The 18981-nt window shown below is 36.2% G+C and overlaps 1 protein-coding gene across 4 annotated transcripts in view; it reads left to right on the forward strand.

Moving 5' to 3' along the window:
• RHOT1 (ras homolog family member T1) overlaps positions 1–17024 on the forward strand; it is a 31282-nt gene extending 14258 nt beyond the window's left edge. For 2 of the 4 annotated variants that reach the window (XM_082492195.1, XM_082492192.1), the window contains 11 exons: positions 1192–1290; positions 1717–1825; positions 2746–2866; positions 3573–3657; positions 4016–4161; positions 4783–4883; positions 5133–5263; positions 5614–5697; positions 6459–6578; positions 6923–7125; positions 15867–17024. In XM_082492195.1, coding sequence (XP_082348321.1) covers positions 1192–1290; positions 1717–1825; positions 2746–2866; positions 3573–3657; positions 4016–4161; positions 4783–4883; positions 5133–5263; positions 5614–5697; positions 6459–6578; positions 6923–7125; positions 15867–15984 — 1317 coding nt within the window. In that variant the 3' untranslated portion in view covers positions 15985–17024. Of the gene's footprint in view, positions 1–1191; positions 1291–1716; positions 1826–2745; positions 2867–3572; positions 3658–4015; positions 4162–4782; positions 4884–5132; positions 5264–5613; positions 5698–6458; positions 6579–6922; positions 7126–8492; positions 8616–14217; positions 14362–15866 lie in introns of all 4 variants that reach the window. The other 2 variants (XM_082492193.1, XM_082492194.1) reach the window with 2 other exon arrangements.
• The last annotated feature ends 1957 nt before the right edge of the window (positions 17025–18981 follow it).

Below are 18981 nucleotides of genomic sequence, written 5' to 3' on the forward strand. Positions count from 1 at the left end.
GGTAATGGCTTTAAGCCAAGAGTAATGTGAACAAAATCATGTGTTCAGTTCTTCTTTAGATATACATTTCACAGTAACTCCATTTATTTCAGGGGAAAATACTCCAGACTTGGTCTGATTTAAGGGAAAGAAATTTTCTGAGCATCTAGTGAGACTTTGGCAAAAGGAATAAGGAACAAGTGATGCGGCTGGTTTTTAAGTATCACAGGTAGTTAGCTGAGCATATTATGAAGGATGATGTTTTGTTTTGTTTTTTTTTAAACAATAATTTCATGGGCAAATACAAATAAAACCTCTAAATGTAACCCCTGTGTAGTATTGGGCAGTAAGAAATTTGCTTCAGTCATAACTACTTTAAGTAGAGAATCGGAGAATAACCCTGTTTTGATTTCTTCCATCAGAATCATCTTTATGAGTTAGTAATGTTGTAATAAAATTGTTGTGCTGAAATCTTTTTGGTTTTCCAAAACCAATCTCTATGCAATCTGTGTGACCTCTATGAAGAGAAGAGTCCATCATCACTGTAGTTGTTGGGAGAGAATAACCACTGTCTGTTTTCCTTCACTTGGAAGGTATCCTAGCAATTCTCTTGTCGTAGAGATAGTCCATATGATCAATGCTTTGCCTGGTAGATGAATGAGCCCTGTGAAGATTTTCAGTATTTGATGTTTGAAGCCTTCTGAAGCCGTAGTTGAAATGGTGAATAGAGATAGTGTGCTTGTTTAGAAGGAGTTGACTGTAGTTCTAAAGCTGTTTATTTTTGCAAGGCACTAGGATTGCAAGACCTTTTTTTTTTCCCCCACCAAAATGCTTGGAGGGAAAAAAATCAGTTTGGGTTTGTTTGGGGTTTTTAAAGCTTTCTGTAGCAATAACACTGAGTTTAGAGTTCTGAATTTTTATGTTTTTTAAATAACTAAGTAGCGCCACCTTCATCTTGTGAAGAACTTGACTAGAAAGACAAATAATGTGGAATAATTGCTTTAAAGTTATGGATATAAATTTGCTAGATTAGGATTTTTGTTTCCTCTTGCTTTTGGGGTTTTTTTTTGTGTGTGTATGAATGTCTCTATTCTAAAAATGTAAAATGAAGCCTAGTATTTGTTTTAATGTGATTAATCTGCCTGATGTCATTCAGTGTAATCTTTTTATATTCAAGCCTAGAAAGATACTGAACCTTCTTTTATTCCTTAGATGAAACCTGCCTGTATTAAAGCACTCACTCGCATTTTTAGAATTTCTGATCAGGATAATGATGGTACTCTCAATGATGCAGAGCTCAACTTCTTTCAGGTAACTCTTGCTTATCTTTTCACCATGCGTAATAGTTGACCTATATAATCCTAGAAAAACAAGTGATTGTTTTTGAAGGAACGGTAATAAGGTGAATTGTAAAGGAATCGAGTCTAAATATTAAAAGTCTCAAGTGCAGCATAAAAGAGCGGATCTGTAAAACAGAAATGCTATTAATTTTATGTCTAACCATTGTTCAAGTTTTGGTTCAAGAGCAAAATAAAAAATTATAAATTTAAATGTACAAGCCCCAATGCTTGTGTTTAAGAATAAAATGAAGTTTGTACACCTTTATTTCCACTAAGAAATTGGATTGTGCTTTACCAGCTTATCAGAATGTTTAAGGATGTATTTCATACAGAACATGCTGTTTGTCCAGCTTAGTAGCCAGTGGTCCTAGCATGCTCTTTTGTTTTTTTTTGTTAGAGAATTTGTTTTAATACACCACTGGCACCTCAAGCTTTGGAAGATGTAAAGAATGTAGTCAGGAAAAACCTAAGTGATGGAGTTGCAGATAATGGGTTGACATTAAAAGGTAAGCCTTATTTAACTGTTAAAAGATGTGTCTTTATACAGTTGATAATTATTCTTATGTAAAAAGCTAGTCTTTTAGAATATGACCTCTATCTTGATTCTTTTAGACTACAAGAGCTGGGTGAAGTGGCAGTATCATATCAAAGGATGATTAAACTGGGGAATAACGGGGTGAATAAAATAAGGTCTGTCTGTCTTGTTGCAGAGCTTGGAATCCAAATAAGTATACTGATTCAAAAGAGATTGTCTCCTAGATTGATCTGTTATCTTGTCTCTAGGCTCACTGGCTGCAACACTTGTCAGCAAGGTGTGGTGTCTGTCAACGTTCTAACAGCTATGTTGTACAGATTTGCTCAGAGCATATGGCAGAAGTGAAAGGAGAGAAACATTTTCTTCCTGAGCATCAATGTAATTGCTTTGCTTGTGGAGAAAAGCACAATTTCATGAGAAATTGTAAAGAGTGGGAATCTTAAGGCATAGCCTTATTAAACAGTGTAATCTCAGTGTTCATTAAACCCTGAAAAGTGCTAAACAAAAATCCTACCCAGTTATTTTGGTACAGGAAGGCTAAAGGCAGTCTTCCATGAGACTACTCTCCAGGCTTCTTGCTAAGGCATGCTATTTTAAATTGTTGAAAATATTGGTGTCTTTATTTTCATACAGCTAAGCTCTTCTAAAATGCTAGTACTGAAAGAAGCAAACAACAGAAAAACAAGTGGGCTGTTTTAAGGAAGCAGTTCTTTGAATGACAAATAACATCATTTCTGAACCTTCAGTCTGTGTAGATAATGCTGTAATGTCACCCAGGAGGTTTGAAATCTGAATGTATATTTCAAGCTTTTTTGTTTTCAGTCTGATACTGATTCCGATAAAAATACTTGTAGCAGATAAGGCCTTAATATTTCATGATTTGATTTTTAGGTTTTCTTTTTCTACACACACTTTTCATTCAGCGAGGCAGGCATGAAACCACTTGGACTGTTTTGCGTCGCTTTGGATATGATGATGACTTAGAGCTCACGCCAGAGTACTTGTTTCCTCCGTATGTATTGCTTATTTTAACTTTCTTTATCTTACATGCATTTAATTTATGCTGTCTCCTGCTTTGGCAGGAGGAAAAGGTTATTGTAGTGTGTTTGTTTAACACATCGTTACATCAAGTATCTCCCTTACTTATGACCTACCAGCCAAAAACTTCACGACTGAAAATTACAAAGCAAGAACTCCTGTCTCTTGTGTCAAACCATGTACCGCTATCTCTCTTTCTTATAAAGATGTCAAAAGAGACTGTCAATACAAAACTGGAACATAAATCTGAGCAGTTGCTTATTGTACGTGGCAACAAATTAGAAAAGGCTTGTCAGTATTTTCATAGCACTTGAGATCCTTTGAAAATCCCCAAATTAAAAAGTTAAGAGATTGACCAAGTCTGTGGCTTCTTTTCAAAAATATAACTACACAATTTTCTGCTTAAAAAAGAAAACAAACCCAATCACAAAAAGCAAATGACCAAACCAAACAAAAACCTGATTACTATATATCCACATGTCATGTAATATAAAGACACTCACTCATAATTGTAGCATTCCTGTATGTGCTTTGATCTCTTTAAAGATAAATTATTAAAGCTAAATGCAAAGGTCAAGTACCAAATGTAATTTTAAAAGTCTTTATTTTGAGTTTTAACATTCTATATTTCATAAATACACCTAACACATGTTGTACTTGTTTTTGTTTTCAATAAACAGGCTAAAAATTCCTCCAGACTGCACAACAGAATTAAATCATCATGCATACTTGTTTCTTCAAAGTATTTTTGATAAACATGATTTGGTAAGCTTGTAATTTGAGAGTGTGTGTTCTTATATTTAAGAGCCTTAGTTTGCTAGCAAAAAGTCTGTTTTTGTCATTATGGTATTTCATTCAGAAACTGGCTCTGGCTTAAGCTATGCAGTCAAAACTAGCCTGCTGTTTATATGGCTGTCTACAAGTAGAGTTGGCAGTTATGGTTGTACTACCAATTTTTTGAACCAGCTCATATATTTAGTCTTATTTAAAAACAAGAAAAGAACAATGATTAAAAAGAAGGCAGTCAGTTTCTTGAATCTTGCGAGTGTGCATCAAGAAAATATCAGTTTAGAGTAAATGCAAATTAAGTGTTTTATGTCTGATATCATATGCTTGTTTTCAGGATAGAGATTGTGCTTTGTCTCCCGACGAATTGAAAGATTTGTTCAAAGTCTTCCCTTACATGCCATGGGGGCCTGATGTTAACAACACTGTTTGTACCAATGAAAGGGGGTGGATCACATACCAAGGGTTTCTCTCTCAGTGGACGTAAGTGTGATACATTATGTTTTAGTAGCTGAGAACTTTGGGTATGATAATATGTTTGTAGATTGCTCTTAAAAATCTAGTAGTAGAAAGAGTGGAAGTTTAATAGCCAAAAATTGAGCCAAGCAGTCATGTTTTTATGGCCATGTAGTGGCCTAATCTTTAGTCAGTTGTTATAACCTGTTCAGGATTTGGCCAGTATTTAGTGCTAACTATGAAGAAATGTCTCTTCAAAATGTGGAAATCTCCCTGAAACTTGTTGAAGTATTTATTTCTGTTGTTCTGCTCTTTAGAGACAATATGAATAATGGTGTCCAACAATAAGATTTTTTTTCCTATTGAAAAAAATGGAAAATGAAGAAAAATTTGCAGTGGGGGAAAAATATGGTGTAGGTTGATAGGCCTCAGCAAGTACTGCCTTCGTAGTGTTTTGCTGACTATTAAGACTGGTCAAATTGCCACCATTTACCTTTAGAGTGCTTTTGTCCTTCAATACTATATAGTGCCAGGAATACTTCTATTGTGTCAATCTGGAGATAGAAGGAAAAAATTATTTCAGTACTGTAAAGAATTGGTATCACAGATGCTAATCATTTAGAAGCTTCTTTTTGTACCCTCTGCTAGACTAACCACGTACTTAGATGTACAGCGTTGTCTGGAGTACCTCGGTTATTTAGGTTACTCAATACTTGCAGAACAAGAATCTCAAGCATCGGCAATTACAGGTAATTAAAAAAAAGTATTTGGTACAACTTAGGAATTTAAATTTAGAAATCTTCTAAAGAGTAAATTGTTTAAAGAAATGATCTGTCTCTCTTTCTTTTATTCTTTTTTACTTTCTGCTCAAGTCAAACCTTTAATATTTGTGGGTTTTTTGTGTAAATTTTAATGTAAGAGGACAGTTATTTCATGTTTTTACATACATACATACATACATGTACATCTTGTGAAAAATATTTGTGTTTTTTCAAAAGTAACAAGAGATAAAAAGATAGACCTCCAGAAAAAACAGACTCAGAGAAATGTTTTCCGATGCAATGTTGTTGGAATGAAAGGCTGTGGGAAAAGTGGAGTTCTTCAGGCTCTTCTTGGAAGAAATTTAATGGTAAGAAACCTTGTGCTTATATTCCCCTGTAGCTGCTTTTGAGTTAAGGTTAAACAAAAAAACCAATTGATCTTAGAGCTTCACTGGTTATTACTGAGTTTGGAGAGTTCTATGAGGGGAATACAAAATTATTGGGGAGGGTTTGTTTTGGTTTGGTTTTTTTAGCAAATAGACAAATGGCTATTGTGTGCAATAACTACTTGTACGTCATGAATTATAGCTATGCATTTACTTGCAAAATAAACTACAGATTACTGTAACTTTCATTAATAAATGGAGTAGAACAGCTGTTCAGATCTAACTTAAAGGGTCAAGTTGCTGTGGTCTAACATGAAATTCTGCATTTTCAGAGACAGAGGCAAATACGTGCAGAACACAAATCGTACTATGCCATTAATACAGTCTATGTATATGGACAGGAAAAATACTTGCTGGTAAGGTTGCCTCATTATTATCTGCATATGACTGGCTAATTGTAAAATTCAGTGAATTATTCAGAGCCTTCTGCAAACAAATTTCTGGTTTAATTGCCTCTTCATAAACATGGATTTTGCCCCACCCACTTTTCTGGCTCAAATAAACTCTGGTTTTACATGTTGCTAATAGTTTAAACCGAATATGTCCAGGACCTGTTCTTTTTGAAAACTTGACCTAAATTGTGCAGAACACAATCCATTACATTTATGTTGCAGAGCATCAATTATTACATAATGATAAACTATAAGCAAGAAATCTACCTATTCAGTAAAGAAGAATCTGTCACGTAAGGTGATTAGGATGGCTAAAGTTAATCTTCAGTGGGTGAAATACTTTCTTTAAAGCTCATTCCACTGTAGTTTTCTTTTATGATAATATGATATCTTTCTTTGTTTTCCAAGGTCTAGTCCTCTGCTCTGTGGTTTTCCTCTGTAGGATGAATGCCAGTTTCTATGGGAATCTAAGACTTTGCGTTAATGTAAATGTAACTTTTTGTGCTGAAGTTGTGATTGCCTGCAGATGTGATGTTAACAGCTCACATATGTTGGCTGTATGCTAAATTCCTACTATTTTTTTGTCATTACTTCTGTCTATTGTCAGTCCATTAGTTCTAAGGATACATAAAAATGAGCCATAAAAATTACAAGGAAAAAAAAAAAATTCCTTTAGCTGCATAATGACAAAGCTTTTCTCCCTCTCCAACCATCTTTTTTTCCAGCTACATGATGTCAGTGACTCTGATTTTTTAACTGATGCTGAGACCGTATGTGATGCTGTCTGCCTGGTATATGATGTCAGTAACCCCAAGTCCTTTGAGTACTGTGCCAGGATTTTTAAGGTTTGTATAGTTTATATATACAAACCTTTACATTTATGTATCTTTTCAATGACAAAATATTCAATGTCAGTTATTGGCCCTATACACAAGTCCTAGTGTTTGAAAGATATTTCACTTATATATTTTTTTTTTCTGGTTATATACAGCTGATGCATTAAAAATGCAGTTTTGTTCTTCATACAAAGCTAATGTCTGCTTGTCTGTATAACATACTCCGCTTCTACAAGCGCCTAACTTCAGTGCAATTAATATATCTTAATGCTGCTGCAAACAATTCAACTCAGGCTGTTCCAGGTTGAATATATCATGTACTGTTTCTTTCACTTTTTTCTTTAAATTTGCAGCAGCACTTCATGGATAGCAGAATACCATGCTTAGTGGTAGCTGCAAAGTCTGACTTGCATGAAGTTAGACAGGAATATAGTATTTCTCCTGCTGAATTCTGCAAAAAACACAAAATGCCTCCACCTCAAGCCTTTACTTGCAATACGGTTGATGTGCCGAATAAGGATATCTTTGTTAAACTGACAACTATGGCCATGTATCCGTAAGTATTTGAACTATTATGTTTTTCACATTGCATGGGTCACACACAGTACCACTGCATGTCATTGTTAGCCACGAGGATGGAACTGCCTCACTGAGGTTTAGCAACAGAGAGACATAAGTGACGTTGGTAGAATCTTCAAATTATTTCAAATTGAGAAAGTTGGTACATATCCAACATATAAATCAGTGTCAGGTATTGTTGGTAAGGTATTTTTTAAAGAATACACTACTTCATCCAGCTCCTGTTGCAAATTCCGATAAATACGTAGGGTTCTGTTCTGTCCTTACTGTGGATGCATAACTCAATATGTCAGTATCTTGGTATTTTTGAGATACTTGTGAATAAGTTGTACTGTGATCCTTGTTAATAGCTCAATTTGACAGTTGATTACAAGTAATCACACTCTTTAGTGAACAAGAGTTCCCCCAATGCACTGCTTGACGCTTTTTTTATTTTCAGGGTGTTTATTACTATGCTTCAGTTCATTTAGCTAATAGATCTTATATTTTTGCATAAAATTTCTGTATAAACACCTTCTGGGTTTCAGATAAAAGATACTTAAGCTCACATTTTTCTTCACTACACATCTCTGTTGCTAAGCTCACTTTGCATCTCTTTTTTTGGTGGGTGGAGCTTTTAATATGGTGTTGAACTACATAAATATTACAGCAGATGGAGTCTAGTATGACAGCTGACATTTGCTTTAAATTAAGTAGAACTAATGTTACTTTCACCCAAAACAATAGAATTTTTTAAAAAATTTTTTGAAACTGAACTAATTGAATTAGATTTGTAAAGCTTTTGTTTTATTTTTGTTCTTTTTTTATTTATTTTGTAGCGCTGGAATACTGGGAAACCACTAAAGTGTAGCACTGACCAAATGTCTTGTCATATCAATATTCCTGCTTCTCCCTTAGTTTTCAAGCATGTGTGTTTGTTAGGGTGGGAAAAGTAGAGGTAACTGTCACTTTGTAAAGTGTGCATTCAAAGCAGTAGAAAATGTGGCTTCCTTTCCTTTGAAAAACGGGTGTTATCTATGGCTGTGCAGACATACTCAGAAGCCTTTAGATGCTTTCCATACAAAAAATAAATTCAGCAAACATTTTCATTCATGTTTGTGCTTTGCTATTAAGATCTGTGTGTGGTGGCAATGCCAAAATGTCCAAGATGTAGAACATCTAACCTTAAAATTCTGCACAGCTGTAGTTGTACCCTTGCTTCCCCAGTGTATTTTTTTTCTCCTCTCCTTACTCATTCAAATGTACCTTTTATTCCTAAATCTCTCTCGGTTGTGGCACAGTCCTAATGTGCACCTGATTTTATGAGCAAGATTTCAACTCCTGTCCTTCTGTGTGTTTTCGCAGCCATGCCCGGTTACGCTGTATGTGCGCCTGCAACAGGTGTACATTTTGCATCTGTCAGAACTTCCTCAACTCAGACTTGCTGCAATCTGTAAAGAACAAACTCTTCACTGCAGTTCTTAACAGGTCCTTAACTTTATTTACTAGGTACCAGGTGTGCTTTTAAAATAAAGGTTTTTTGAAAAAGCAATTGGTAACCTTATATACTGCAGATTTTTTACTCCATATCCACTAAATAGGCAGATATTTACTTTAATAATTGTCATTAAATTGTCAAACTTTGTTAAACATGAAGGTCCTTTTGGTCTTTCAAGCTTAGTCCAGTGATTTCTTTGAAACATTTCCAATTTGGTAGTTGATTCAGGCACTTAGTGATTGGAAAAATATGGTGGAGGAATTAGGACTGTGTTTTTAGGGAACTGGTAATGGACATTAAGTAGTGTCTATAAATCTGTGTAATGTTTCTCGAGACATTATAGGTTTCTTTAGTATTGATCAGAAGTAGCACCTCAGATATCAGTTACACAAATATTTTCATAAAGGCACAGCTTGACTTACTGCAGCATCGTATAACATATTACATGTTTGTAATTGCTAGTTTGATATTTGGGAATTCATAGAATTTCTGTGTGCGTGTGTTATGCTTGGTTTACACAAAGAGTGGGCATTTTGTTTAAAAAATGTAGAGCTTTTAACATCCAATTCATCTCTGAATAGAATGCAACATGTAAGAAATGGTAAATGGTAAAACACTTGCATTTGCAGATACTTTGGAAAAAACAATTGGTAAAGAGAGAGAACTTGTTTTCATCATTGAAAACAGTGCTATACCTTGTCTTGTGTGTACTGCAGGCAGTTTTTGACACTTGTGATTTACTAACACCTCAGCACTTGTCATCTCACCCCAGCAAATGGGAGTTCAAACCGAACAATTTTTGTAGGGCAGTGGTTCCATCGTTTATAGCCTTCTTGGAAGCAACCATGATAAATGTGTTTATTTGAAGGCCACGGTTAGAATATCCTGACGTGCTCCTGGTTCATGTACGTTACTGCTTTTTGCTTTTTTCAGATGTAGCTGCTCCAAATAAGAGTGGCTGTCTCCTTTAAATGCTAGTTACACACATACAGGAGGCCTACTGATATACCCACCTACAGTATTGAGCATCTTTGTGAAATACCACTTTAATCCAAGATAAAAGTGTTAACCACAGAGTGAGAGTTCAGAGAACGGTGAAAAACCCATGAGCTTAGGAAAAAAAACCTGTGAATATGAGACTGTTCACACTGCATGTCTTCTACAGCAGTTATCCCTTAGAAAAAAATCCCTTGAAACAGCAATCTCTTTGCATATTGTCACTCTAAAACTTCATTCAGCAGTCATCACTAGAAAATCCCAACTCTTCATTATTGAGGCTGAAATCACCTCTGTAACACATCCTCATTTTTTGGAATGGTGATGGGTTGCTACAGCAGCTGTCATGGCTTGTTTCTCTCTTGTATGGGCCTATATCTTTTTTGAGTCCTGCATTAGACATTGCACTTTGTTCCTCTGAAATACTGTCAAGGACTCGAGGTATTGAAATCTGTTTATGAGAAGTCTCGGAATGCTGACATTCCACACCTTGTCACTAGATAGTGTGGAATAAAGATAGGAATCTACTACTGACTAAAAAAGTCTGCAGTTCAAGGTAAGGAGAATTCCTCATAGACTTTTCCACTGACCCAACAGAACAGAAAAATTATTTGCTAGAATCTCTTTGTCTGTAGTCCTTCAGTTGGTCACTAGGGGTTTGTTGCAGGTTTCCCACATGCTCACTTGATCTCATCAACTCTCTTCCTAGTTAGGTCTGCAAGAGGGTTTCCTCAGAGAACGTGTTGCTGCAGGTTATTCGCCATTCAGTACATGGGCTACTGTATAACTGCATATGTCACAATTGTAGACTTAGGAGGGTAAAGATGGTTTTCTTGTTTAAAAGTGCTAACTCCTTAGATGCATTTTAAGCTAATGATTTGTGATGAGATCAGAGAAAGCATTTGAATCAAGAAGGATTTTCTGAAGTAGTTAGTTTATGTAACTTTTCTTATTTTGCCTTTACAAGTGCTTACCATTAGGTCAGGTAGTTGGGCAAAAGTTGGCTAATGGATGGGTAAAGGAGGTTCCTCAAGAGTACTTATTCTCCCGATCCCTTCCTATTTGGAAGCTTTATACAGTGGAAGTAGGAAAACTGAAATTTTTCAGATTTGACCCTTCCTGTATTATTTGCTGCTAAGTAATGCTTAAACACTGTTTCTAAGGCAAAACATAATATCACATTTGAATATTTCCACCTTAGTAATTCAAGGAAGAACATTGCCTCTATGCAACTGAAAAACCTATTTATGCGTACCTTCAGTCTCTCTTTTACAGACAAATTTCAGAGACTTTCGTCAGCATTTGTAGGCTATCAGAAAGGCAAGTTCAACAAACATGGAAGTTCAGTTTGGAGATGTTTATTGTGCAGGTACAGGATTGTTGGTTTGAACTACCCAGGATCACACTTTATTGGTTCTTTGAGGGAGAAGGCACTACATTCAAAGCACTGCACCTGCATGTATGAGACTTGTTGGTATCCTGTAGTATTTAAAATTTTTAATTTGTTCTTTCCTTTAGGTGTTTGTTTGTATTTGTCTGGTTGGCACTTAATCTCTTTTTACTACATTGTTTTACCTCTTTTTAAAAGCAAGATTTCTGCTTATGTCATTCTAACCCTTTCTTTAATGATGAGCTTGGATTTTGGGCTGCTTTTTTTTTTTTTTTTTTTTAACTCCAGAGCATCGATTTTAAGTGTGATTTTCTACTTTCTTGGTTTTAAATCATTCACTTGTTGCCTTTTGCTTGTATAGTAGTGGCGTTTTTCTGTCAGCTAAGTTCATTTCAAAGTAAAATAATTCTAATGCATGAGAATTGTGCTGTTCAGTTAGGGAGACTTCTTGGAGCATGTTTTTCTTCAATTCTATTCCACAATATTTAAAAACTCTAGAAGTTCTACTTGTATATAAAACAAATAATTCCTGAAACAACCATGTAAGATTAGGGGTTTTTTTTCTATGAAAACTTTCCTTCTGTGAACTTAAGACAGTAGTTTAATTTTCCTGTAATAATGGGAAAGTTTTAAGAGTATAACCCAGGATTTCTTTTTCACTATGTGCAGTGTACTCAGATTATTTTCAAAACTATAGTGTATTGCCATTAAACCTACTTGCAGAACTCTATCCCTATATTAGGTGTCCCCCAAACTAGGACAGTGCAACAATATTTTACTTACCTACTTTCCTCCTTCTCTAAACTGCTTAATGCCCCATACTGAGTAGCAGTTTGCAAAGCTGTATCCCCTGATTTCTTTCCAAACAGAATATATTGAATTGGCATTTTACATTCTTTTTAGGTTTTGTGGATAATAAGATGCACTTGGAGCTTTTCACATTTTAGGTGACTAACGTATGGGGGGAAATTCTAACTGCTGAAGTTGGTTTGGATCCTAGGAAAATATGTGCCTGAAGGGAAGCTGCAGCAGCTTGCACACGTTACGTGATGTTTTTGGAATTCAGTTGCTTATATTTTATTGTTAGAACCTATTGTCTGAAAGAGCAGGCTGCTGCTGCTTGCTGGCTGCTTTAACTTGCTTATAATTTTGGTGCGAGTGGTGTGCTTTTAAAATGCTTTTGTAGTTAATACAGGAATGTTTTTGAACTTTTATACTGAAGGCTAAGCCTTCCCAGACTTGGGATCTCTCTGCTGCTGACATGGGGAAAAGTGTCAGTATCGGCCCATAACTCAGCAATTTTGTGTGTATAACCATGACAGGCATGCTCAGTTAACTTTGTAACAAGTGCATGTTGCAAACTTCTTGTGAGTTGTTAAAGCCTCTTAAAAGAAAAACTCTACCGATTATTTAAAGATCTTATTGAACAAGTGACAAGTTACTTGACTCACTTTTGAGGTTGAATAAAAGTCTCTTTTCCCAAATGCATTAAAATCTGAAGTTTATGCCAAAGGTAAAACTTCTAGACTTTCTTACATGTGTGAAACTAATTGTATGATTAAATACACACACCAGCCTATTTGGGAAGTTTGAAAGCTAGTTATTACTACAAATAAGCAAGAGTTTCAAATACAGCTTCATTTATGGAGTCCTAACTACTAGTGTGTGTGTATATGTGCACATCCATATATATGTTGTACCCTTGGAGAGAATAAGCATTGGAGAGAATAATATCTCTAATTCAGAGTTAATGTGTTACTAGCAAGACAGTAATAATTTTTACCACTGGTGAAAATTAGTTTTATAAGCACAACTACACTGAAATAAAATCTCAACATTATTTATTGAAGAGGTAGAATTTTTCAGTATGTAGTGAGAAAAGTTTTTCTGCCTTATAGCCGCTTCCGTGTCAAAGAACCTGTGCTGGAAACAGACATTGTTCCTTTTTTGTTATTTCAGACAGATTTTTTTTTTTTTCTTTAATGGTAGCTAGACATTATTAGGGATCCAAGTTGCAAAAATGGAATTTAGACAGCATAAAGAACATTTAAGGAAGAAAAATTGGAATTTTTTTGAAGGTATAAAGCAATTGGACATCCATAGTGTTCTGAATTTCAGTAAGTATTTTTGGACTTTGGATTTTTGGGCTGAGATGTTCAGAGGGCCCTAATTGTTTCTTATTGGTAGACTTCCTTGAGGTTATAAGTCAAATCCCTGCCTTTATTTAGTTACTTTATTTAAATGAAAAAGTCTGTTACTGATAGGCTTAGAAAAGGGATCACAGTCAATTTACTTTCCTTTTAGGCATGAAAAGAGGATTTTATCATGACTGAGAATGTGTTAATTGTTCTTAAAGGGATGAAGTATGCTATGCAACTTTCTTGCATACCATTAAATATGGACATGTGCAAAAGTCAAAACAAGGCAAATTATAGATAGGAAACAGAAAATTTAGATGTGAGAGAGAGTGCTTTATGAGGCAATGCAAAAGCATTCATTTGCAATTTAAACAGTGATTTGCACTTTTAAAGGGATGCTTCTTGAATTATACAAATCGTTGGGCATTTGAATTAACCAAAGTTAAATTGAGAGTTGTTAGTTTTACAAATACTCAACCAACAGAGCTTGTCACATAATCTATTAAAATCATGTCATATAAAACTGATTTATTTTACAAACACAGATAAGTTCTATAATTTACACATCTGAAGACAAAGTTTTATAGTCTTTCACTAAATAAACCACCACATGTAGTGATAAAATACAATCTTTAATTGAATTATTAACAGTAATGAGATCTTGTCAGTTTTAGGGCTCATGTGTTGGCGTCATTCCAGTGTGTTTAGCACAGGTACTCTAGCTCGTGCATATGTTACAGGATTATTGCAGTGTCCTGTGGACACATGAACATTCAGGTTTTGGGCATGGAGTGGAAAAAAAATCAGTTTCTTAAGCAGTTTTCTTTGTCCTTAAAGCAATGGCATTTAGCCGCATAAAAATCCTGTATTTTACTTAGCTCATCAAAGTGTAAATTCGGTGCCTTTCTGTGTTCCCCCAAGCGCTAAGTTTTTAACAACTGCACGAGAATGAGGGGCTAGATGACTAAAAAATATAAATTCTCTGGGCTTTGTCATTTGAACATATTTGAGACACTTGCTGTTGTTGAGCCGTGCTATGAACTGCAAACTGTGCGTGTGTGTAAAAAGGTTAAGACCCTACATAGATGAGTTGGGGGCCATGCTGTTAGCAGACGAGGAGAGCAGTATTATGCAGCAGGTGCACGCCGTCAACTTTGTAGAAGATTCCATCTTCATGGAGTCATCTCTTGGTCCACGTTTACTTGAAGACAGGTAACAGCAGCCAAACTAAGGTGACCTTGCATTGCCTTTCCCCTTTCTTCCTCTCAGCAAACTACTTGACATCTAGTTTGCAGAGAGTTTGTCAAAACTAGCTGTAGAACAACTAATGCTTGCAGGAATTAATGAATTTGATCTGTTCCATAACCCAGCGAGATATTCTTAATTAAGATTAGGATTTTTTAGAGACCAGCTGTGTTTTGCTGTTTGTGCACCAAAGAGCGTGTTCTTCAGCATGTGGTATTACAGTACACTGATTATCTATATGGCTTATATTGCTCCTGCAAATGTCTTCTAAAGAATATCCTAAACTGGTTCTATGTATGTTGATAGCAAGTAACAATTCCTGCTTTATTTAAACAGCTTGTATGCCATAGCTCTGCAGTTCACGCTATATGAACTCTCTTGTGCACTGTGTATGCTTAGGATCTCTGTATGTTCCTTGTACTTAATACTCCTGCACCTTTCACTGAGTAACCCATGATGATTAATAAAATATGCTAAAATACGTAGGCTAGTGAAGGTCTGTTGTAAGTTCTATCTTAAACAAAAGCAAACAAACAAACAAAAAACCTTTACTATTGTTTAGGAATTTCTTGTGCTTTGAATTATGGCATTTATGATAACTTGTTTTAAATGGTAGCTCCTGCTTTATGGTAAGCTGTCATACTTGAGACTACTTTTGAGGATGGCTAGCCATGTTTAACTGAGCATGCTCACAAATTTCTTGCAATATTTGGGAGAGTTGGGTCATTGGCTGTCTCTACTGTCATGCAAGATGTGGCTTTTTATGTCATACAGTCACTTCACACTGTTGTTACATCTTTGTCTTTTTCTGTTGATGCCATTGTCACTGCTTGTTTCACTAGCACTTTTAGCTTTCAGCTTGGTATTGGATGACTGTTTCTATTGCTGTTCTTGTGACTGTACTGGGAAGAAAGGAATTTACAAACAGTCCTTTTGATTCTAGCTTTTGGAAAAATATTACTTGCTACTTGTCAGTAAACTTTTTTGGGGGGGAGAAGTATAAGTAGATATTCAGTAGGACTGGAAAGTTGTGGGTTTTTTTTATGGAAAAGCAGAAATAACCAAACTCAACATTAAAAAAAAAAAGTATTTTGCTGGACAGTTGTTCTCACTATGGGTTATTAATTCTTTGCTAGCTATTTTTGTTTTTTCTTTTCTGAATGCTTGCTAGTACTCTCAAAGACGACACACTGGCCTCCCCACATTCATGACTAATGATCTGCTCTTGCGTTTCTCTTCAGCTGTGTGAGCTGTCTGACTTTAGTGAGATCTACTAATGTGATCAGGGTTGCAGATCAAATCCTAACCTTTTAAAAAAAGTAAAATGACTGTATAAGTACTTGTAAGGCTTGTAAGCTGCTTGCCTGTGACAAGTGTAGTGATGAATTTCCAAAAGCTGAGTAGTTTAGCACAAGTTGTCTGATATTCCTGTCATGGAATTAACCTGGTTTTGTATGTGTGTTAAATTTTAGGCATGTGACACAAGCGGACCTCAAGAGCTCTACATTTTGGCTCCGAGCAAGTTTTGGTGCTACTGTCTTTGCAGTTTTGGGGTTTGCTATGTACAAAGCATTATTAAAGCAACGATGATCTGAGAAGAAGCACATCTGGCCCTACCAAATAAAAAAAAAAAAAACTTTTATGTACATTCTGAATGCTTTAAATTCTGCTAGAAATATTTATATATGCAGAGTTACTTTATTAATATTTGTAATTCATGCATAAGATTATTTTAAATTATAGCTCTAACTACAGTATTGCGTAATGCGTGGAAAAAAGAATTGCATCTTAACAGCCAGCTACAATGGCTTACCTTGTGAGGCCAAAAGGGAATTTGTTGTAAATAACCTGTACATATTAAAGCAGTTAAGACATTGCTTCCCAAAAAGCTATTCAAAATACCGTTCTTAGATGTTTCACCATGGTGACATACTAGTGTACAGTGGAAATAGATTTTCAGTAGAGTAGGTTCAACTGAAGGATCATAATTCCTCAAGGATTGCTTATTTATTTCACATTCATCTGAAGTGACTCCTTTTTGGACTATAAGCTATACCAGGCAGAATTTGTGATTTTCATTCTTATCACTTCTTTTTAACTGATGAACAAATTTCCCCACTAACTATGTATTTCAAGAAAAAGTCACTGTTGCTGTCCTGGCCTATGATTTTGTACGTTACATGACCAGTGACATATTTAGCAGTCTGATTTTTCTTTTAAAAGGAAAAGTGTAAACTTCAAAAACTGCCAGATCAACTCATATATGCTGTGTGTAATTCGTGTTTTTCATTTTCCACTATGTTGTGTTTTATAACCCTTATGAATCGGATGAGCAAATTTGTATATTATAAATGTTTATAATTCAAAAAGTGTTGCTGTTTAATTTTTCACATCTGTCAATCATACCAGTTGAAAGCTGTGTATAAGATAAAACTAAAATAGTACACAGTGCCTATTCTACTGTAGTATATTAGTTGCATGGATCACAGTGCATTCTGTAACTGGCTAGAATTACTTATAGACACGGCTTTTTTAATGATCAAGTAAATCAAACATTAATTCCTCATGATAAACCTATTTTTCCATTGCTGGCCTTTTCAAGTATTTCAATAAAATAACTGTGTACTGTGTTTGTGTTTATCTTTTTCTTGGGTCTTTTTTTTCCTTCCCATGCCCTGAAGGGTGGTCCTTATAAAACCTTGTCCTTTACCCGAGAGAATACTGTCAGTTCCTTCAGTTCTTGGAGCTTAAATGTCTTAGCTTTGTAGTTTCTTTGAGTTGTCTTAAGACTGTGCTGCCTCCATTAGAAGTTTACTTCTGATTTTTATGAGAAGACAGAAGTGACTTCTGTGATATTTTAAAGCAGAAATACAAATGCATAGTCAACCATGAACTTTATGTTTACTGTCAAGGCCAGAATAGAACGGGAGAAGAAAGCAAATAGTTGAGTGCGTTGTTTGGGAAAGCTAATGCCTGTCTACTGCACTAACCTCCCAGAAGAGTGAGGTGAGAATAAGAAGGTTTTATCAACAGAAGATTAGAATGCTCCCAATCTGGAAACTGTTAAACTCTATCCAGAAAATTAATAATTTTCTAAAACTTTTTGAAGAAAAGAGAGCTAATACGTTTCTGGGGATGTGTATGTGCTGTTGTATAAAAACTTACAATTTTCCCTGGGAAAGTAAGTGATCATTAGAGTCCTTTGTAGCTTCCTCCCACTAGGTAACTGGAAACCACAGAAATTAGATTCCCCCACGTGAAACTTCTGTTAAGACTGAACAAGACCTGTTCTCTCAGCCTCTGTCTGTGTTTCCCATTCCAGCTCCCTACCCATCTCAGTGGCTGCCTGCTTGTGGACTCACTCCAGTATTGTCAATGTCTGTCTTGTACTGGGAAGCCTGAAACTGGACATAATGCAGTGCGGCTTCACAAGTGCCAGTTATTGAGTGTGACTGTGGATAGCGCCCGTGGAAGGTTTGTCAGGGAGTTGAACAATATTTCATACTCCTTTTCTGTGAGATGTCTTCTGACATCCACAATGCAGAAAATAAACGCAGCAGTGTTACGCAGAGTTTTTGAACCGATGACCTGAGCAAGCGAATGTTTTGCCATCCCTGAATTTTTACAGTACTTCTCTGGAGCTTGTGGTGCCATGCAGCAATGGTGCGGGAAAGCTGAAAAGTGCACAATATATTCTCAAGAGCTGACAGATCACTTGTTTGGTAGTTGTTTTTTCCTTTGTTTAGGTACAACGTAACCTGCCTTGGCAGAGGGAGACCACATTGTGATAGCAAATGAAAAGGAAGACCACTGTGACTTAATCTGCAGGGATCTTTGACTCCTCAGCTGGGCCTGTTGATCTTTTAACATCAAAGCAAGCAAGGAACACTACATATTTACATGCCTTGAGACTTTTTTGTTTGATTTCCTAATGGGAAAAAATGGCACAATGGCAGTTTGTTTTCCTAATTGTTAATGCTGCTGCTTATTCCTGCCCCCCCCCCCTACAATGCACTTCTGAAAGGATATTTCAGGAGTTCGTTTCTCACAAATTTACCTCAGACTGCCAATGTACTGATGCTAAAGTGCCTTTTGAGAGACTGACGGCCCTGCAGCACTGCCTGGTGTATCTCTGAGGTTGAAGTTCTGGGAGGGTCTGCTATTTTAAACCAGTCAGTGGCTGTTGGCTCCAGAACACTTCTGAATATCCGATACCATGCTCAGGATTTACAGTTATGATTCCCACTCACCTTCCATAAGTACCCTCTCATGGAGATCTCTGAAGTATTATATTAAGGACACAGCTCATCGTCTGTGCCAAGAACTAGAGCACTGTAACTGCCTTTCCAATGAGCGGCTTGTGTTTTGTTACGCTGTTTGCGAACCTTCCTGTACCGAGCCTGTTGCCGTATTTTTCTGCGAGGCGGACTGGTGCGGAGGCTGCTGACCTCCCTGGAGCAGTGGGCCTGGGACGTGCCAGGCGCTCGGCTGTGGCTCCACGTGCTGGTCCAGACCTGCGCATCAGCCAACCCTCCAGTGCTTTTTGGGCTCAGCTAAGAGAATTTTTGTTTTCTGTAAAGGGCTGCC

This window comes from Vanellus vanellus, assembly GCF_965231255.1.
Source record: "Vanellus vanellus genome assembly, chromosome: 17".
Lineage (NCBI taxonomy): Eukaryota > Metazoa > Chordata > Aves > Charadriiformes > Charadriidae > Vanellus > Vanellus vanellus.